General features: G+C 31.2%; 2 protein-coding genes across 2 annotated transcripts; one reads left to right on the forward strand and one right to left on the reverse strand.

The window, feature by feature from the left end:
* Positions 1-1,569: 1,569 nt before the first annotated feature.
* On the forward strand, positions 1,570-5,994 carry LOC139524298 (uncharacterized). Its single transcript, XM_071319041.1, has 5 exons — positions 1,570-1,696; positions 1,983-2,940; positions 3,534-3,620; positions 4,861-4,986; positions 5,787-5,994. The coding sequence occupies exons 1-5, from the start codon at positions 1,660-1,662 to the stop codon at positions 5,914-5,916; spliced, it is 1,338 nt and encodes a 445-aa protein (XP_071175142.1). The 5' UTR covers positions 1,570-1,659; the 3' UTR covers positions 5,917-5,994.
* A 1,607-nt stretch (positions 5,995-7,601) lies between these two features.
* LOC139524299 (uncharacterized) lies at positions 7,602-17,323 on the reverse strand. The gene is made up of 9 exons (XM_071319042.1): positions 17,193-17,323; positions 16,369-16,666; positions 15,023-15,133; positions 14,338-14,391; positions 11,797-13,035; positions 10,664-10,961; positions 9,237-9,347; positions 8,544-8,597; positions 7,602-7,786 (listed from the first exon to the last, which is right to left on the reverse strand). Exons 1-5 carry the CDS (start codon positions 17,218-17,220, stop codon positions 13,002-13,004), a joined length of 525 nt encoding a protein of 174 aa, XP_071175143.1. The 5' UTR covers positions 17,221-17,323; the 3' UTR covers positions 7,602-7,786; positions 8,544-8,597; positions 9,237-9,347; positions 10,664-10,961; positions 11,797-13,001.
* Positions 17,324-18,157: the final 834 nt, after the last annotated feature.

An 18,157-nucleotide genomic window follows, 5' to 3' on the forward strand; every position in this document is an offset into this window, starting at 1 on the left:
AGTATTTGATCCCCAAAACGGTGATTATTCAACAACTTCATTTAATGATATTTCCCATTTTTGTTGTACTTTGTTTCAAAATATTTCACATGTATATTGAACCTTTCTCCTGACTTGAAAAGTGTATTCAGATAAAAATGCAAAATATTTTGTTGGTTTTTTTGCTCTCCCTTTTAGTGGTCGCTCTTATGGATGGTAACCATTTTTAATGCTAGTATCATACTATAAAACTGAAGAAATACAGGTTTAATATTTTTTTTGAAAAGACTACTTCCTAGCTCTTCAAATAGGTCAGTTACAGTCCATACACCATGTTGCGCTCAACTTTTATAATAAAAGATATATCATAAATTTTAAAGTGCTCATTATTCCATGTTGATGTCGAGTGGTTTCGTCAAATAACAAGGATGTCGGAGTATTGACATATTTTGCCAGGCTGAAACAACTTCTTTCCAATTTCTTTTATCCAACTTTTCAGATGAACCAACATAATCAAACTCTGTAAAATTTATATTCGTGTGTAGAAGTAAACAATTTGATCAACTTTGAATTTGAATTTAATAATCTTATAACTCAAGTCAATTTTAGCTCTCGTTTAAAATTTCTCAATTCAATAATTTTTAAACCCCACACAGTAGTATTCATTCTTCACATAACTGAAACCTTGAGTTTGACTGAACATTTGCAAAAATTCTGAAATTGTCTTATAATAGTTGAGTTGTTTTATCATGCGATATCTGGACATACAATCAAATTCATTATTTGTATCCGTATCGCTGACGTATTCTTGTGTTGTGTTAAAATAACAAAAAAAATGTTATGGTCAATTCATAAAACGGTTTTTTCACAGCCGTTTTAATCATATCAGGATGGTCATTAATGTTTTCTTTAGTGTCTATACACAAAAAAAAAAACAATCGTAAATAAGCCCACTTATATATTTGCTATTAAAATCAAGATTATTTTTCAATCATCCCTCAAACAAATCAAAACATGTCATCCCATTGTTCGTCACTGTTTTTATTTTCATCGGTAATTACCGTCACGCATTGTCCAATTTACAAGGACGTTTTTTTTTTACATAAGTCATGAATTCTTTTTTTTACGTGTTATTTTGGTACTTTTTTATGACACAAATATCGAATCTAAATAGGAACACATCCATCTTTTTCTTACTCAACTCCTTTAATCTAAGTCTATTAAATACACTTGTTAAATGAAACTGATGTAATAGCAGAGCTAGTACATTGCTATTTCTTTAAAAAAAAAAAATTGCATAATTTTAGACCATAACACAGCCCATGCACATCAGCCCATTCACATTCATGTAGAAAGAAAAGAGATATTTCATCCCACTAAAACTTATGCTAAATATGTAAACAATTAATTTTGAATTAAATGTTACACTAGATTTCAGTGTTTGGTCATTCTTATTGTATGAAAAACACCACAGTTCTCGAAGTGCGCAATACACATTTGTCCCGATGTTTCCCATCAATCAAATTATGACAAGACGTGTCCGCCGACTAACTAGGTAGGAATATTTACTTCCCGCTATGACGCTGATTCAATATTATAATTAATAATCACCATATCGGGATAACATATATAAACTTAAAAGTTAAACAGTAGAAGTATAAGAAATAACTTTACAGCATAATGAAGATATCAGTTTTATTTATTGTTTTAATTTCATGTAAGTAATTTTCGATAAAATACAACAAAATCATTTCATATTTTTATTAATATATTGATGAATATTTTTTTTTTATTTAGTGTTGTGCTTTTAAATATTTAATTGATAAGGAATTCGAGTAAAAGTAAGAGTAATTGCCAGACTAAGAAATTAAGATGTTCATTTTGATATACGTGTACATTTGTACATTTAGATAACATGTTACATTAAACTATTATAATTTGCAAGAGGAAGTACAAATAGCACAAACATCACACAAAATAATAATTTGTTTGTATTTCAACAGATGTATGGCACATTCAATGTGCTGCTACAGGGATATCCGATGTCGCATCTGTTCTTTCTTCTGTCGGAAATAATTTAGTACAATTGAAACCAGCCGCCGTAAAGCCAATCGTTGGAGAATCATTAGGATCTCCATCTGATGCTACTACATTTGGACCTATGTTAAACAGCGGTGTATTAATAGAACCAGTACCAACCAATGGAAATGGTATCTTGAGCCAATTTCCAACGAACAAAAATATACCGATTCCCATTCTTATAAAAGATGATCATTTACTGATTAAAACTCCACATACAGAGGAGAGAGAACTGTCACCAGAAACTACGCCAAAACCTATTCTCATTATAGATGACAATTTAATGTTAACGGGTGGTAAGGATGCGACAAATACAGAGCTTGCACAAGAATCTACGCCAAAACCTATTCTATATATAGACAACAATTTAATGTTAACGGGTGACAAAGAAGCGACAAATACTGAGCTTGCGCCAGAACCTACGCCAAAACCAATTATATATATAGATAACAATTTAATGTTAACGGGTGGTAAGGATGCGACAAATACAGAGCTTGCACCAGAACCTACGCCAAAACCTATTCTATATATAGACAACAATTTAATGTTAACGGGTGGTAAGGAAGCGACAAATACAGAGCTTGCACCTGAACTTACGCCAAAACCAATTATATATATAGATAACAATTTAATGTTAACGGGCGGTAATAAAATGGAAAATACAGAGCCAGCACCAGAAATCACGCCAGAACCTATTCTATATACAGATAACAATTTAATGTTAACGGGTGGTAAGGAAATGACAAATACAGAGCTTGCAATAGAACATACGCCACAACCCGTATTGAGTGCACATCAAAATATGAAACCCTGTCCGGAATTTAATTCACGATACGAGAAAGGATTGTTCGTTGTAACATTAGATGATGGAAAATGTGAAATGTAAGTAATGCATTATATAGTTTAAAAACACTGGTGTATGATAAATTATTTGAGATTTAATTGCTTATCCATTATTCAAATTTATGACATTTTGATACATTATTTTGATTCCTAAAATGCATCAAATTTTGTAATACTAGTATATACATCCATTACGTTCTATGAATGTGAAAAGACGACTTTTGTGTAATAAAAAACATGTCTCCATGTAGATATATTTTTTGCAACAAAATTATAAAAATGTATGACTTTAGCTGCGATGTCTCATTTGCTTTTTAATAAATACGAAAAAGAAGAAGTGGTATAATTACCAATGAGACAATTTGGGATAATTTACTAGGGACCAAATAACACCATCAGGAAATTAACAAACCTAACGTCAAGCGCTGTAGACAAACCTTCAAAAGTAATCAAATGAAACACGGGCATAAACTTGAAAGGCTTTCTTAGATTCATACAAGAAGCGAAAGTTATACATCCAACTAAATTGTTTTAGGTTGAAAGCATTGCCCCAATCATACACTTTCCCTTTCTTCTTTGCTAATTCATTTAATCATTACATTATGTTTAATTATTTTCAATAATGCCTACAGGATAGTTAATCAGAAACCCGTTGAAGAAAAGCAGAGCAACCCATGGGCTCCCGGAAGACATTCTCCAGTTTATCAACTATTAAGCAGGTAAGACCTAGAGAAGTGTTGAATGCAAATGAATATTCCTTCCAATAACGGTCTCTTTCATATACTCATGTAGTTGTTAAGTACATTGTATCATATTCCCCTTCCTTTGAAAAATGCCTTTAGTCGGTTGTTAGTTTTTGACCAGTTGGGATGGGGAGGTTTATGTTTTTTTCTTCAATTTTGTGGTAAATATGGCTTTTTTTTAATATGTTTGACGTCTATCGCAATGGTAACTGTATACCAACCTATTTATTAAAACTGATTTATTTTCTAAATCATAGTTTTCATAACATTGGAAAGACAATATAGTGGGTTTTTATTAAAGAGGGTTGTTCCCCCGTTATAATTTGATTTACGTTTACACTTCTACCTTTACTTAACTGTCAGACCATGGGAATATTGTATTAGAAAATATGAAGGTTCCAAAGTAGAACAAAAGTCCATCTATATATATATAGTGACATGAAAATAACATCAACTCACTAACATCAATATATCCCAAATCGCAACTGTCAGGACAATGCATGTCAAAATAGGGAGACTTAGTAAATAATTATCAATAAGACAATGTATTCTCCAATGACACAAGGACTGGTATATAAGCAATTATAAACCTACAGCCTATAACAATGAGCAAAACATATAGAATAGAGTTGGCTGTAAAAAATAGTTGTAAAATATCTGAATAACGAAATGTGAAACAATTCAAAGCAGGAAACAAACGGATTATTTTTGACGAACGGATAAGTACTGTCTGCTAACACAAATAAATGCAAAATGGTGGTGCAATCGATTAGAAGTTCTTTTGAATAATTTTCGTCTTATAAGCCATATAAAAATAAAATATTTATACAACAAAATATTGCTTATTTATGGCACATTTTACACACATACATGTACCAATAAATGTAGTTGAATACAAGGATTGTTAATTTTATACAGCTTAATTTGAAAACCACATTCCTGTTTCGATTGAGCAATAATCATTTTGATCTATATGTATTAAACATTGATCATGATATCGAACCTGAATGACACTATGTATAAATTGAAAAGCATCCTCAAATTGTTTGCTTTCGATCAGTCTTGAACAAACACAAAAAAGTTATGCACGCTAATTCTTACTTCGGGTAAGTTCAATATTTTTAGCAATTATTTAGGTATGGATTCTCAATACTTAGTATTCATTCATACAACTTTGTTGTAGTTTTTGACTCATGTTTCAATTTAATTTTAACAGAAAGTACAATCCTGAAGTCACCTTCAGACAGACAGCACTGGCACCAAAAGATCATCATTGTCACCTCCATACAAGAAAGATGGGTTCATTCTTTGTAGTGGATACGGTGTTAGGACGCTGTCAAATGTAAGTATATACTGAGCAATTCATCATAAGACAAGAGTGATTAATTAGAGGTCAAACACTGAATATTACGTAACAGGTACAAGACCCAAAAGGTCAAGCATACATATGTATAACAATAAAAGCTTAAACAAAAGTTAAAAATACAAAACAATAAAGCTTTTGTGCGTTGTTTTGTGGTTTTATATTTTGTTGAATTAAGTCCACCGGTACACGATACGTTTTTCATTTCAAAGAAAATTAAACTATTATAGCTATAAACAATTAAGGTCGTGTAGGTACTGTTCAAAATAATAAAATAAAAAATAAAAATAATAATAAAATTTTAAAAAAATCCCACCTGCGCTTTCTCAATAATTTTTTACAGTGCGTTGTACTACTTTTGGGACACATTATATCAAAATTTTATCGGCTCTAACTAAAAATATGGACAATTTTATGTTAAGGGGTCTGGAAATCTTTTGACAGCTTCCTAATTTTTAACCTTTTTCAGCTGGACCAAATCACTACTTTACTTATATAAATTAAAAGTCATGACCCAAATTTTTTATAGTGTAATTTCATCCCCCTACTTGCTATTTGAGGCACAAAACATGAAGAAATACATTTGAAAGGGGTATAAATAAATTGGCAATTAACAGAGTGTCCACACTTAGGATGGTAACTGTGTTATTCAATTGATAAAAAAACCTTAGACTTACTCTATGGTTTAGCTTAGAAGCAGTCAACTGAAGGTAAATGATATGGCATGAATAGGACAAATGAATAAAAATGTTAAGTAACAATAGACATGTTTACTTCAGGGTAATTGGAATACCTACACTGCCTGATCTCCGGTACATCATGTCGAACACAAGACCAGCATGGAGTCCGCCAATGAGAAAACTGCCAAGATGGCCCCGACGTTCTTCAGAAAGTGATTCTGATGACTAAGCTGTGTGTTTCGCTCAATTCTATTGAAATCCATTCATTATTTCAATCAATTAATTTATTAAATATTTTAGTATAGTTCGATTTGCTTTTTTCATGATTCTCAGAGAGAGTCTGTTTGTACATTTTCCCACCCACTATCTGGTAATTGTACTATCAATCATTAAAGTAATACGCCATTGCCTAGTGTTTTAAGGAAATTTTGCCCGCCAAGTAATGATTGATTGCTTGTTAGGTTAAAGTCCAACAATGAGTTATCAAACTTGTAAAACTTTGTATAATTGAAAAAACTAAGTGAAAAAAAGAAAGTTGAACAAACTAGAGACAACTTTAAGGGAAAGATCCTAACAAAGTATGCAGTAAAAACAAATGGTATATTCAAACTATAAGTGGAAAACAAACTGACAACGCCATGGCAGAAAACAATGAGGATTATCAGGGTAGATGGATTTCAAACATCGTGCAGCAAATGAAATGCATATTCAGGATTAGAACCTGTTAATATTGTATGAATATGAACCCTGCTTTGCATTAGACCGATACACTCAGTCAGAGTTCACCAGTTGATAGTCCACAGGAAGACATGCGTATGTCAGCCTACCCGGATACAATTTTATGACTTCCGATTCGACCAATCTTTGGTCTTATTTATAATGCCATGTTTAGTGAAGAAGCAGTAAATACCTATCTTTGGTTTGACCAGGTTGGTGTTTAAACCCAATACCATATAATCACAGAGGCGAGGCGATTGCCATAAGCAAAAACCGGCGAAAGACATACTACAATCAACAAAACACTTGAAGAATGAAGGGACGTACAAACGTATAAAAAGACAGACGGACGAACGGACAAGGTGGTCGCAATATATTGTTGGTATAGTGTAACCAGTATTGTGTGGAGTACAAGTCGTAAGGAGAATATTTCTTTTTTAATGGCAAAAAATGTAGCTGGTTTTTTTGTGTAAATAATTTTATTGAAATTCAAATATCGTCTGCATAAATATGCAATTTCTGACCATCTATAATACTAAAATTACGAGGTCCAATTTGTCAGCCGTCATCGGGTAAAAACGACAAATCAAAGAATTCAACTCTATATATAACTAATATAGGACAATGGTGTAGATTAAAAATTACACCACTCCAGACCCTTTTGTTTTCCGCATAATTAATATTGCCAATAATTAACAAGTTCCGGATCGAATCCGATACCGATACAAATAGTATATTCAGCTATTACCTTATCTGTACGTTCCGCATTTGACAGGCGCACCACCAAACGGTGTATTTAGGATTTTGCTATATACACGGGTCATAATCAAAGGACTGACACTACTAAATTCAATCATTGTCAAATTGTTCCCTATTGTAGTTTTATTCAGCAATCAGCAAGACTTTCTAAGATAACTAATATAGGACAATGCTGTTGATTAAAAAATACTCCATTCCTGGATAGCCAGGACCTTTTGTTTTCCAAATAATTAATATTTCCAATAACTGATAAGTTCCAGGTCGACGGGTTCAAACAGAAAGATTTGAAAGCAGAGAAAACTGTGTATCTTATAATCGACATGACTTATCAGATGACAATACCAATTACTAAAATAAGGCTTAGGCATAGTTATATACTTTAATTCAGTCACGGACCCGCGATATCACGGGTGTGTACTTGTTTATATATATATATAGATAGATATACATGTCTGGGAACTATAAATTTCAGCATTTACCGTCTGAGTATAGTACCGTTAATGACAGACTTGTTAATTAAAAAAAAAACGCAAGATGGATTTTCCTGATCTGTTTTCTCTTCCTTTACTAACTGTCATGCTGCCATGGGCTATGTATTTACAACAACTGGTCGTGAAATCAGTCTGCAAGTATAAAATGACATAATGTCCTATTAATGTACTAAGGGGCATTAAAGTGTTCTTTGACCCAACTAAAAATAAATATTTTTTACTGTATTCTGCTCTTAAAATCCCAAAAATAATTTTAGACTGCATTCTGTATGTTTTGTTTTTAATTACTTGATCCTGTATTTATTTGTTTACTGTACTCTGCAAGTTTAGGACAACCAATTAATTTGTTTCTGTATAAATGCATATTTAGGATCCAGGAATAACTTTTATCAGTATAGGATTTGCATGTTATTACTTTTTTAAAGTGTTACTGAAGGAGATATTACGGAAACATTAATGGAGTATAGTAAGCCGTTCTAGTCATGTTCCGAAATGTATACACACTGAGATTAAAAAAAAACACATAATTAGATTGAAAAACTTCAAAATACAACTTTTGATAAAAACAACCCACCCAAAAACAATTTAAAATGATAAAAAAAAGTTATCCAAGGTACCAGGATAATAATTTAATACGCCAGACGCGTTGACAAAATAAACAACATTGAGATTTAAAAAGATCAATAAATATAAGAGATGCTGATAAAAAGGTTTTAACAATAAACTTATTCTTAAAAAAACAGTTGATTATACAATATGTCAAGCAATAGATCGACCTGTTTGCAAAAACAAGAGATGATACTTTTTTGTTTGTTTGTTCCTGACTTTGAATGGCCGATGCTGTAGCAGCATGACATTTTGTGGTCTGTAAATAGAGTAAGATACTCACTTCGGTCGGGGAGAAAACGGATTAATCTCTCTAAAATGTTTCACTGCAAAGGTCCTATAAAAAAATAAATGTTATGTTGTAATCAAGCTTTTTTGTGTAGCAATTTGTAGCAGCAGATTGATGTTTATCATAATGAACAATAAGATAGAATTGATTTAAAATTAAAAATTAAAGAAAATATAGATATGGAATTGCCCTTTATGTAAGAAACTTCCAACGTGATAATAAGTAATTATTCGATTGTTCTGTTTTCCTGAATGTTTGATCTCATCATTTATTCAACTTCTCTTTTGTGATGTTGTTGCTCTTTTTGGTGATTATTCATGAAACACGTTAAATCGAAGTTAAATATTACCACTGGATAACTGTCTCTGTTGACTGAGGACTCAGTATCAAGGGCTTCTCAAATAAAAACGAATTCAAAGAGGGGGCCACAGAGGGTATCCGCCTCTCGTTTAATATCTTGCCATGATATCTTGTCAATAATATTTGTCAAAATAAATTATGAATAATCTTTTCGCTCAACTCAGCAATACTCTCAAATCCGTATTCGGCTCCTTGAAACGCGTGCCTTCAGTAATTAATCATTATTCTGGCATCTTTGATGAGCTTTAGTTGGTGATTTTAAGGTCAGTCACACTTTACCATCTTCTATAAAACAAGACATATTCTCAAACATATATTTGTACTTACAACTGACAATTTTTGGTGGTTTTTACAGTAACATGAAATCCTTTGTATTCATACGGTAGTTGACGACAGATAGGTAGTATATTTTTGAAATGTAGCACTGGTACGTATGTCCTGATAATTTGGGGAAAAAAATAAATGTTAAGACTTTGGTAATAAAATGCATTGGTTACATGCAGACACTGTGCCATAAAATATTTTGCGGTGTTGGTAATGAAATGCATTGGTAACATATAAACACTGTGTAAAGCAGATTTTGAGATGCTAGTAATAAAATGCACAGGTAACATAAACAAAACTGTTTCAAAAATATTTTGCAGTGATTGTAATGGAATGCATTGGTAACATATAAAACAGTGTCTCAAAAAGATGTTATCTTATAAATAAAATGATTTGGTTACATAAAAAAGATGTGTCAAAAAGATTGTTGTTGGTAATAAAATGCATTGGCAACATATACAACGGTGTTAAAGACAATTGCGGCGTCGGTAATAAAATGCACTTTTAGCATATAAAACGGTGCAAAATTTGCGATTTTCGTTATGAAATATATTGGTAACATACAAAACTGTGTTTCAAAAAGATTTTGCATGTTAGTATTAAAATGAGTTTGTTACATAAAAAAAATATGTCGGAAAGATTTTGCATGTTAGTAATAAAATAAGTTGGTTACATAAAAAAAATATGTCGGAAAGATTGTGCGTCGTTGGTAATAAAATGCATTGGTAACATAAACATAAAAAAAATGTTCCAAACAAATATTTTGCAGTGTTTGAAATACATTGGTAACATGCAGACACTGACTGTGACATAAAAAAAATTTCGGTGTTGGTAATGAAATATATTGGTAACATACAAAACTGTGTCTCAAAACGATTTTTTATGTAAGTTATAAAATAAATTGATACAATAAAAAAATGTGGCGAAAAGACTTTGCGGCGTTGGTAATCAAATGCATTTGTATCAGATAAAACTGTTTTTAGACAGGATTTGCGGTGTTAGTTTAAAAATTCACTGGTAAAAGTAAATGTTTGAAAAAAGTTTGCAGTGTTCATGTTATACAACACATTAATTTAAAAAAAACTGTTTCAAAAAGAATGTGCGGTGTTGGTTATAAAATGCATCGGTAACATTAAAAAAATACTGCGTTGATCATGAAATGTTTTGGTATTATATAAAACTGTTTCAAAATTCAACATAACGCCAATTTTATTTTTTTCCATATTAACTTATCATTTTTAAATTGTTTAAAAGAATAACGGAATCTAAAATCTTAAGAACAGTTTACAGTTAAACTAGCATGATAAAAATCTCTTTACTTTTGGTGATTTAACTCTAGTTTATTTTAGCCTATAGCATAAATACAATCTACAAAACATTACAATGTGAAACGGTGTTTATTAAAAAAATGTCCTACTAATTACATTTACTTTTCTTTTTCTGGTGTCTTCCCTACCATGGAGATTGAATCTTCAATTGCATATTTTTCTACAATAAGCTCACATTTTCCGGCCTGCAGTACCAATACCAGTTCATCTTCTTCGTAATAGATTTTATATGAAGGACAAACAACTTTTTCCTGGACAGTGTTTACTGGTGGTCGTATCTGTGTGTTCCCTATGGTGGGCCTATTTACAGGACTGTCGAAACTTTGTCTTTGAAGTATGTAAGGATTATATGGAAAAATAACAGCATTAACCCATTTACTCGTTAGGATGCACGATAAAACTAAAAGTCAAATGAATATATAAACAAAAATTATCTTTTAAGCCTTTTATTGTATTCGAATTCGTGGACTTTTACTCATTTTTATTTTAAATAAAGGCAACAGTAGTATACTGCTGTTGAATAGTCATAAGTTGTCCGATTGAGTGAATAATATCGAATCAAGAAATCGATAAAGAAGTAAGAATTGCTTCGCATATACTTTCAACCATTGCATTTTCCCTAAACAAGATTTAAAATAAATTACAATTTATTGTTTTAGAAAAAATGTCCTCTTAATTTTTATAAGAACAAATAATTACATTAGATGTATGTTTCATTATAATACTTTATTCTGATTGGCTAACTGCACATCACGTGTTATTCCGTAAGCAATTGCATCACTCAATAAAACTTTTCATTCATGATAACAGGTGGTCCCACAATAAAGTGCACATGTGAATTAAATAAAAACAATATAAAATTCGTGTTTTCTTGATCATAGCTAAAAAATGTAATTATAAGTATTGAATGCTTCTTTTTGTAACTTCATAGGGTTGTAAAAGCGTTTACCGTGCGCACATTTTTAGAATGAAGCGCTTCCGCGCTTCATACAAAATGTACTTCGGTCAACGCTTTTACACCCCAATGAATTTACAAAAAGAAGCATTCAATTCTTAAATAAAAAAAAAACTCACCAAAGATGCCAAGCTCATATTTTTTTACTACATAGTTCTTTCCCTCATTTAGATTTAAAAATCAATTATGATTTATTGTTATTGTTGATTTTTGAAAGAACATATTTTATAAAAACTCATTAAAAATACAAGGCTTATATTTTTTACTTAATAAATCTTACCAGACACAAGGAATACTGAAAGTTCCATTTTCTTTCCGTAAATATTGTATTATGACATCATTGTTAGCAATACAAGAACTCTATACCGCAGGTGCAGAAAAATGTCAACAATAATCACTCAAATAACGGTAAACATCAGGTAAATATCGTTTATATATTAACATAGCTATAGTTTACTGTTAAGGTTACAAGAGCGCAATTATTCGTAATGCATTTTCCATAGGGTACCACTAGTGTTCCGTATTTTTTTTCTCCGAGACTACACAAACTAGGGAAAAACGGGTAGCAGTTCCTGTTACTAGAAATGCCAGTGGTGCATTACAACCAAAAAATATATATGGTCATGCGGCTCAAATTGACTTAAAATGCAGTTGAAAAAGATCGTCTACTTTTTTTGCTTAATGAAAAAGGCATATTTTTAATGGCTCCGATGTGCAGAAATGGAAGATATTTTCTATACTTCGTAAAATGTGAATATGATTTTCGGCAATTTTTAAACCTAAATGGATAAGCTTTCGATTAGAACCTGTTAATGTTGTATGAATATGAACCCTGCTTTGCATTAGACCGATACGCTCAGTCAGAGTTCACCAGTGGATAGTCCCCAGGAAGACATGCGTATGTCAGCCTACCCGGATACAATTTTATGACTTCCGATTCGACCAGTCTTTGGTCTTATTTATAATGCCATGTTTAGTGAAGAAGCAGCAAATACCTATCTTTGGTTTGACCAGGTTGGTGTTTAAACCCAAGACCATATAATCACTGAGGCGAGGCGGTTGCCATTAACAAAAAAACGGCCAAAGACATACTACAATCAACAAAACACTTGTAGAATGAAGGGACGTACAAACGTATAAAAAGACGGACTGACGAACGGACAAGGTGATCGCAATATATTGTTGGTATAGTATAACCAGTATTGTGTGGAGTACAAGTCGTAAGGAGAATATTCCTTTTTTAATGGCAAAAAATGTAACTGCTTTTTTTTTTGTAAATAATTTTATTGAAATTCAAATATCGTCTGCATAAATATGAAATTTCTGACCATTTTTATATATATACATGTCTGGAAACTATAAATTTCAGCATTTACCGTCTGAGTATAGTACCGTTAATGACAGACTTGTTAATTAAAAAAAAACGCAAGATGGATTTTCCTGATCTGTTTTCTCTTCCTTTACTGACTGTCATGCTGCCATGGGCTATGTATTTACAACAACTGGTCGTGAAATCAGTCTGCAAGTATAAAATGACATAATTTCCCATTAATGTACTAAGGGGTATTAAAGTTCTCTTTGATCCAACTAAAAAGTAAACATTTTTTACTGTATTCCGCAGTTTAAGATCCAAAAAATAATTTTTAGACTGCATTCTGTATGTTTTTTTTTTACTAGATTCTGTATTATTTTGTTTACTGTATTCTGCAAGTTTAGGACCACAAAATATTTTTTTCTGTACAAGTGCGTATTTAGGATCGAGGAATAACTTTTATCAGTATAGGTATTGCATGTTATTACTTTTTTAAAGTGTTACTGTAGGAAATATTACGGAAACATTAATGGAGTATAGTAAGCCGTTCTAGTCATGTTCCGAAATGTATACACACTGAGATTAAAAAAACACATAATTAGATTGAAAAACTTCAAAATACAACTTTTGATAAAAAAAAAAACAACAAAAAACACCCAGAAAACAATTTAAAATGATTAAAAAAAGTCATCAAAGGTACCAGGATTATAATTTTAATAATACGCCAGACGCGTTGACAAAATAAACAACATTGAGATTTAAAAAGATCAATAAATATAAGAGATGCTGATAAAAAGGTTTTATAAATTCTATATATAACTTTTGGACTAGTTTAAATCTCGGTCTATTTCTTAAATTTATTCTTACATACTTTTGATTTTTTAACCCTGTATGCTAACATTCCCATGAAAATTTTAAAATTGTTTGTACGCACATTGAACGACAAATTTATGTGACGTATAAAATTTTCTGACGTCAGACACTCAAATCAATAAATGTGTTCGTAGATAGTAGATGTTTTTGTGTTCTGTTAAATTGTTCCTTTTAAAATTGTTAAACGATGATGACTGATGTACCCATATTTTGACTATTTTATTTATTGTGTCTGTTTATTTAACGCATCAATGTAAAAATATCGCAAATTGATGAGACTGTCATTAAAGTGAGAGGGTTAGCGCTATAGAACCAGGTTTAATCCACCATTTTATACATTTGAAAATGCCTGTACCAAGTCAGCAATATGACATGTCTTGTCCATTCGTTTTTGATGCGTTTTGTTATTTGATTTTGCCATGTGATTATGGACTTTCACAATTGATCTTCCTCTAGGTTCAGTATTTTTGTGATTTTACTTTTTAACAATAAACTTATTCTTAAAAAAAACCAGTTGATTATACAATATGTCAAGCAATAGATCGACCAATTTGCAATTTTTTGTTCCTGACTTTGAATGGCCGATGCTGTAGCAGCATGACAATTTGCGGTCTGTAAATAAAGTAAGATACTCACTTCGGTCGGGGAGAAAACGGATTCATCTCTCTAAAATGTTTCACTGCAAAGGTCCTATAAAAAATAAATGTTATGTTGTAATCAAGCTTTTTTGTGTAGCAATTTGTAGCAGCAGATTGATGTTTATCATAATGAACAATAAGATAGAATTGATTTAAAATTAAAAATGAAAGAAAATATAGATATGGTATTGCCCTTTATGTAAGAAACATGCAACGTGATAATAAGTAATTCTGTTCTGTTTTCCTGAATGTTTGATCTCATCATTTATTCAACTTCTCTTTTGTGATGTTGTTGCTCTTTTGGTGATTATTCATGAAACACGTTAAATCGAAGTTAAATATTACCACTGGATAAATGTCTCTGTTGACTGAGGACCCAGTATCAAGGGCTTCTCAAATAAAAACGAATTCAAAGAGGGGGCCACAGAGGGTATCCGCTTCTCCCTTAATATCTTGCCATGATATCTTGTCAATAATATTTGTCAAAATAAATTATGAATAATCTTTTCGCTCAACTCAGCAATACTCTCAAATCCGTATCCGGCTCCTTGAAACGCGTGCCTTCAGTAATTAATCATTATTTTGGCATCTTTGATGAGCTTTAGTTGGTGATTTTAAGGTCAGTCACACTTTACCATCTTCTATTAAACAAGACATATTCTCAAACATATATTTGTACTTACAACTGACAATTTTTGGTGGTTTTTACAGTAACATGAAATCCTTTGTATTCATACGGTAGTTGACGACAGATAGGTAGTATATTTTTGAAATGTAGCACTGGTACGTATGTCCTGAAAATTTGGGGAAAAAAATAAATGTTAAGACTTTGGTAATAAAATGCATTGGTAACATGCAGACACTGTGCCATAAAATATTTTGCGGTGTTGGAATGAAATGCATTGGTAACATATAAACACTGTGTAAAGCAGATTTTGAGATGCTAGTAATAAAATGCACAGGTAACATAAACAAAAATATTTTGCAGTGATTGTAATGGAATGCATTGGTAACATATAAAACAGTGTCTCAAAAAGATGTTATCTTTTAAATAAAATGAATTGGTTACATAAAAAAGATGTGTCAAAAAGATTGATGTTGGTAATAAAAGGCATTGGCAACATATAAAACGGTGTTAAAGACAATTGCGGCGTCGGTAATAAAATGCACTTTTAGCATATAAAACGGTGCAAAAATTGCGATTTTGGTAATGAAATATATTGGTAACATACAAAACTGTGTCTCAAAAAGATTTTGTATGTTAGTATTAAAATGAGTTGGTTACATAAAAAAAAAAATATGTCGGAAAGATTTTGCGTCGTTGGTAATGAAATGCATTGGTAACATAAACATAAAAAAAAATGTTCCAAACAAATATTTTGCAGTGTTTGAAATACATTGGTAACATGCAGACACTGACTGTGACATAAAATATTTTTCGGTGTTGGTAATGAAATATATTGGTAACATACAAAACTGTGTCTCAAAACGATTTTGTATGTAAGTTATAAAATAAATTGATACTATAAAAAAATGTGGCGAAAAGACTTTGCGGCGTTGGTAATCAAATGCATTTGTATCATATAAAACTGTTTTTTAGACAGGATTTGCGGTGTTAGTTTAAAAATTCACTGGTAAAAATAAATGTTTCAAAAAAGTTTGCAGTGTTCATGTAATACAACACATTAATTATAAATGCGGTGTTGGTTATAAAATGCATCGGTAACATTAAAAAAAAATACTGCGTTGATCATGAAATGTTTTGGTATTATATAAAACTGTTTCAAAATTCAACATAATGCCAATTTTATTATTTTCCATATTAACTTATCATTTGTAAATTGTTTAAAAGAATAACGGAATCTAAAATCTTAAGAACAGTTTACAGTAAAACTAGCATGATAAAAATCTCTTTACTTTTGGTGATTAAACTCACGTTTATTTTAGCCTATAGCATAAATACAATCCACAAAAACAGTACAATGTGAAACGGTGTTTATTAAAAAAATTTCCTACTAATAACACTTACTTTTCTTTTTCTGGTGTCTTCCCTTCCATGGAGATTGAATCTTCAATTGCATATTTTTCTACAATAAGCTCACATTTTCCGGCCTGCAGTACCAATACCAGTTTATCTCCTTCATAATAGATTTTATATGAAGGACAAACGACTTTTTCCTGGACAGTGTTTACTGGTGGTCTCACCTGTGTGTTCCCTATGGTAGGCCTATTTACAGGACTGTCGAAACTTTGTCTTTGAAGTGTGTAAGGATTATATGGGAAAATAACAGCATCAACCACTTTACTCGTTAGGATGCACGATAAAACTAAAAGTCAAATGAATATATAAACAAAAATTATCTTTTAAGCATTTTATTGTATTCGAATTCGTGGACTTTTACTCATTTTTATTTTAAATAAAGGCAACAGTAGTAGGTTTAATCCACCATTTTCTACATTTGAAACTGCTTTTACCAAGTCAGGAATATGACAGTTCTTGTCCATTCGTTTTTGATGCATTTTGTTATTTGATTTTGCCATGTGATTATGGACTTTCCGAATTGATTTTCCTCTAAGTTCAGTATTTTTGTAATTTTACTTTATACTACTGTTGAATAGTCATAAGTTGTCCGATTAAGTGAAAACCAATCTTTAGAATAATATCGAATCAAGAAAACTCACTAAAGATGCCAAGCTCATATTTTTTTACTTCATAGTTCTTTCCCTCATTTATATTTTAAAATCAATTATAATTGTTCAATAAAACATCGTCTTTTGATTTTTGAAAGAACATACTTTATAAAAACTCATTAAAGATACAAGGCTTATATGTTTTTACTTAATAAATCTTACCAGACACAAGGAATACTGAAAGTTCCATTTTCTTTCCGTAAATATTGTATTATGACATCATTGTTGGCAATACAAGAACTATATACCGCAGGTGCAGAAAAATGTCAACAATAATCACTCAAATAACGGTAAATGTCAGGTAATTATTGTTTTTTGGACCATAACAAATGCTTGATTAGCCCATAATGATGTATGATCTAACAGTACAACTAAACAAACATACAGCGAAATATCGGTTTATGGTAATAAAAGTGTGCACTTTTCGGGATAAAACGTTGAATCTACGTAAAAAAATGTGGGTAGTTGTGTCTTTTTTGGTGATCAATCATGCATAAAATCATGCATAAAATTTTGCATGAAGTATCAATCGCCAACCGAATCTCCCCAAAACGTGGTCGGAAAACTATACTCTATTCTCAAGCTAATATATATTTGTAATAATGATCTGAACACATATTTACAACTCATCCTCCAATCAAATTACTTGAATGTCAGTTTTAAGTTTTATAAAACATACTTTTATATAGCAATATGATAACGTTTACCACACGCATATACTTTAATATATTAACATAGCTATGGTTTACTGTGAAACACAAAATGTTTTCAAAACATGGAGAACGCACACGATCAGCAGAATAAAATCTTCGGCTATTTTTTGTCTGCTAAACCTGTAATGAACTAGATATATTATGTATTTCAATGTGTTTGCGGTCATTATTCTATGATTGATGCCTTTATAATAAAGAAGTGTGGTTTAAACCACCAAACCCAAATCCACATCTACAACATTAAAAACCTCATATCAGATAACTCAATGTCATGAAACCGAATTGGACATACCACAATGCCTTATGGTATATGTGTAATGTAACACTTGTGGTAATCCGTTCATATTTACGTAACATCGTAATGCATAGGAAAAAGATTGGTATGTAATACTTAAAACGGAAATTCAAGCCATC

This window comes from Mytilus edulis, chromosome 5 (assembly GCF_963676685.1).
Source record: "Mytilus edulis chromosome 5, xbMytEdul2.2, whole genome shotgun sequence".
NCBI classification, from domain to species: Eukaryota; Metazoa; Mollusca; class Bivalvia; order Mytilida; family Mytilidae; genus Mytilus; species Mytilus edulis.

What these genes read in the sequence shown, in the direction of transcription:
- LOC139524298 (XM_071319041.1), top strand. Translation starts at nt 1,660, where the DNA reads ATGAAGATATCAGTTTTATTTATTGTTTTAATTTCAT. An exon ending in ATTTATTGTTTTAATTTCAT is followed by an intron (nt 1,697 to 1,982) that starts GTAAGTAATTTT and finishes GTATTTCAACAG; the next exon opens with ATGTATGGCACATTCAATGT. An exon ending in GTGTTAGGACGCTGTCAAAT is followed by an intron (nt 4,987 to 5,786) that starts GTAAGTATATAC and finishes TGTTTACTTCAG; the next exon opens with GGTAATTGGAATACCTACAC.
- LOC139524299 (XM_071319042.1), bottom strand. Translation starts at nt 17,220, where the DNA reads ATGGAACTTTCAGTATTCCTTGTGTCTG. An exon ending in TTCAGTATTCCTTGTGTCTG is followed by an intron (nt 16,667 to 17,192) that starts GTAAGATTTATT and finishes TTTGACTTTTAG; the next exon opens with TTTTATCGTGCATCCTAACG. An exon ending in CCGTTTTCTCCCCGACCGAA is followed by an intron (nt 13,036 to 14,337) that starts GTGAGTATCTTA and finishes TTATACTTGCAG; the next exon opens with ACTGATTTCACGACCAGTTG.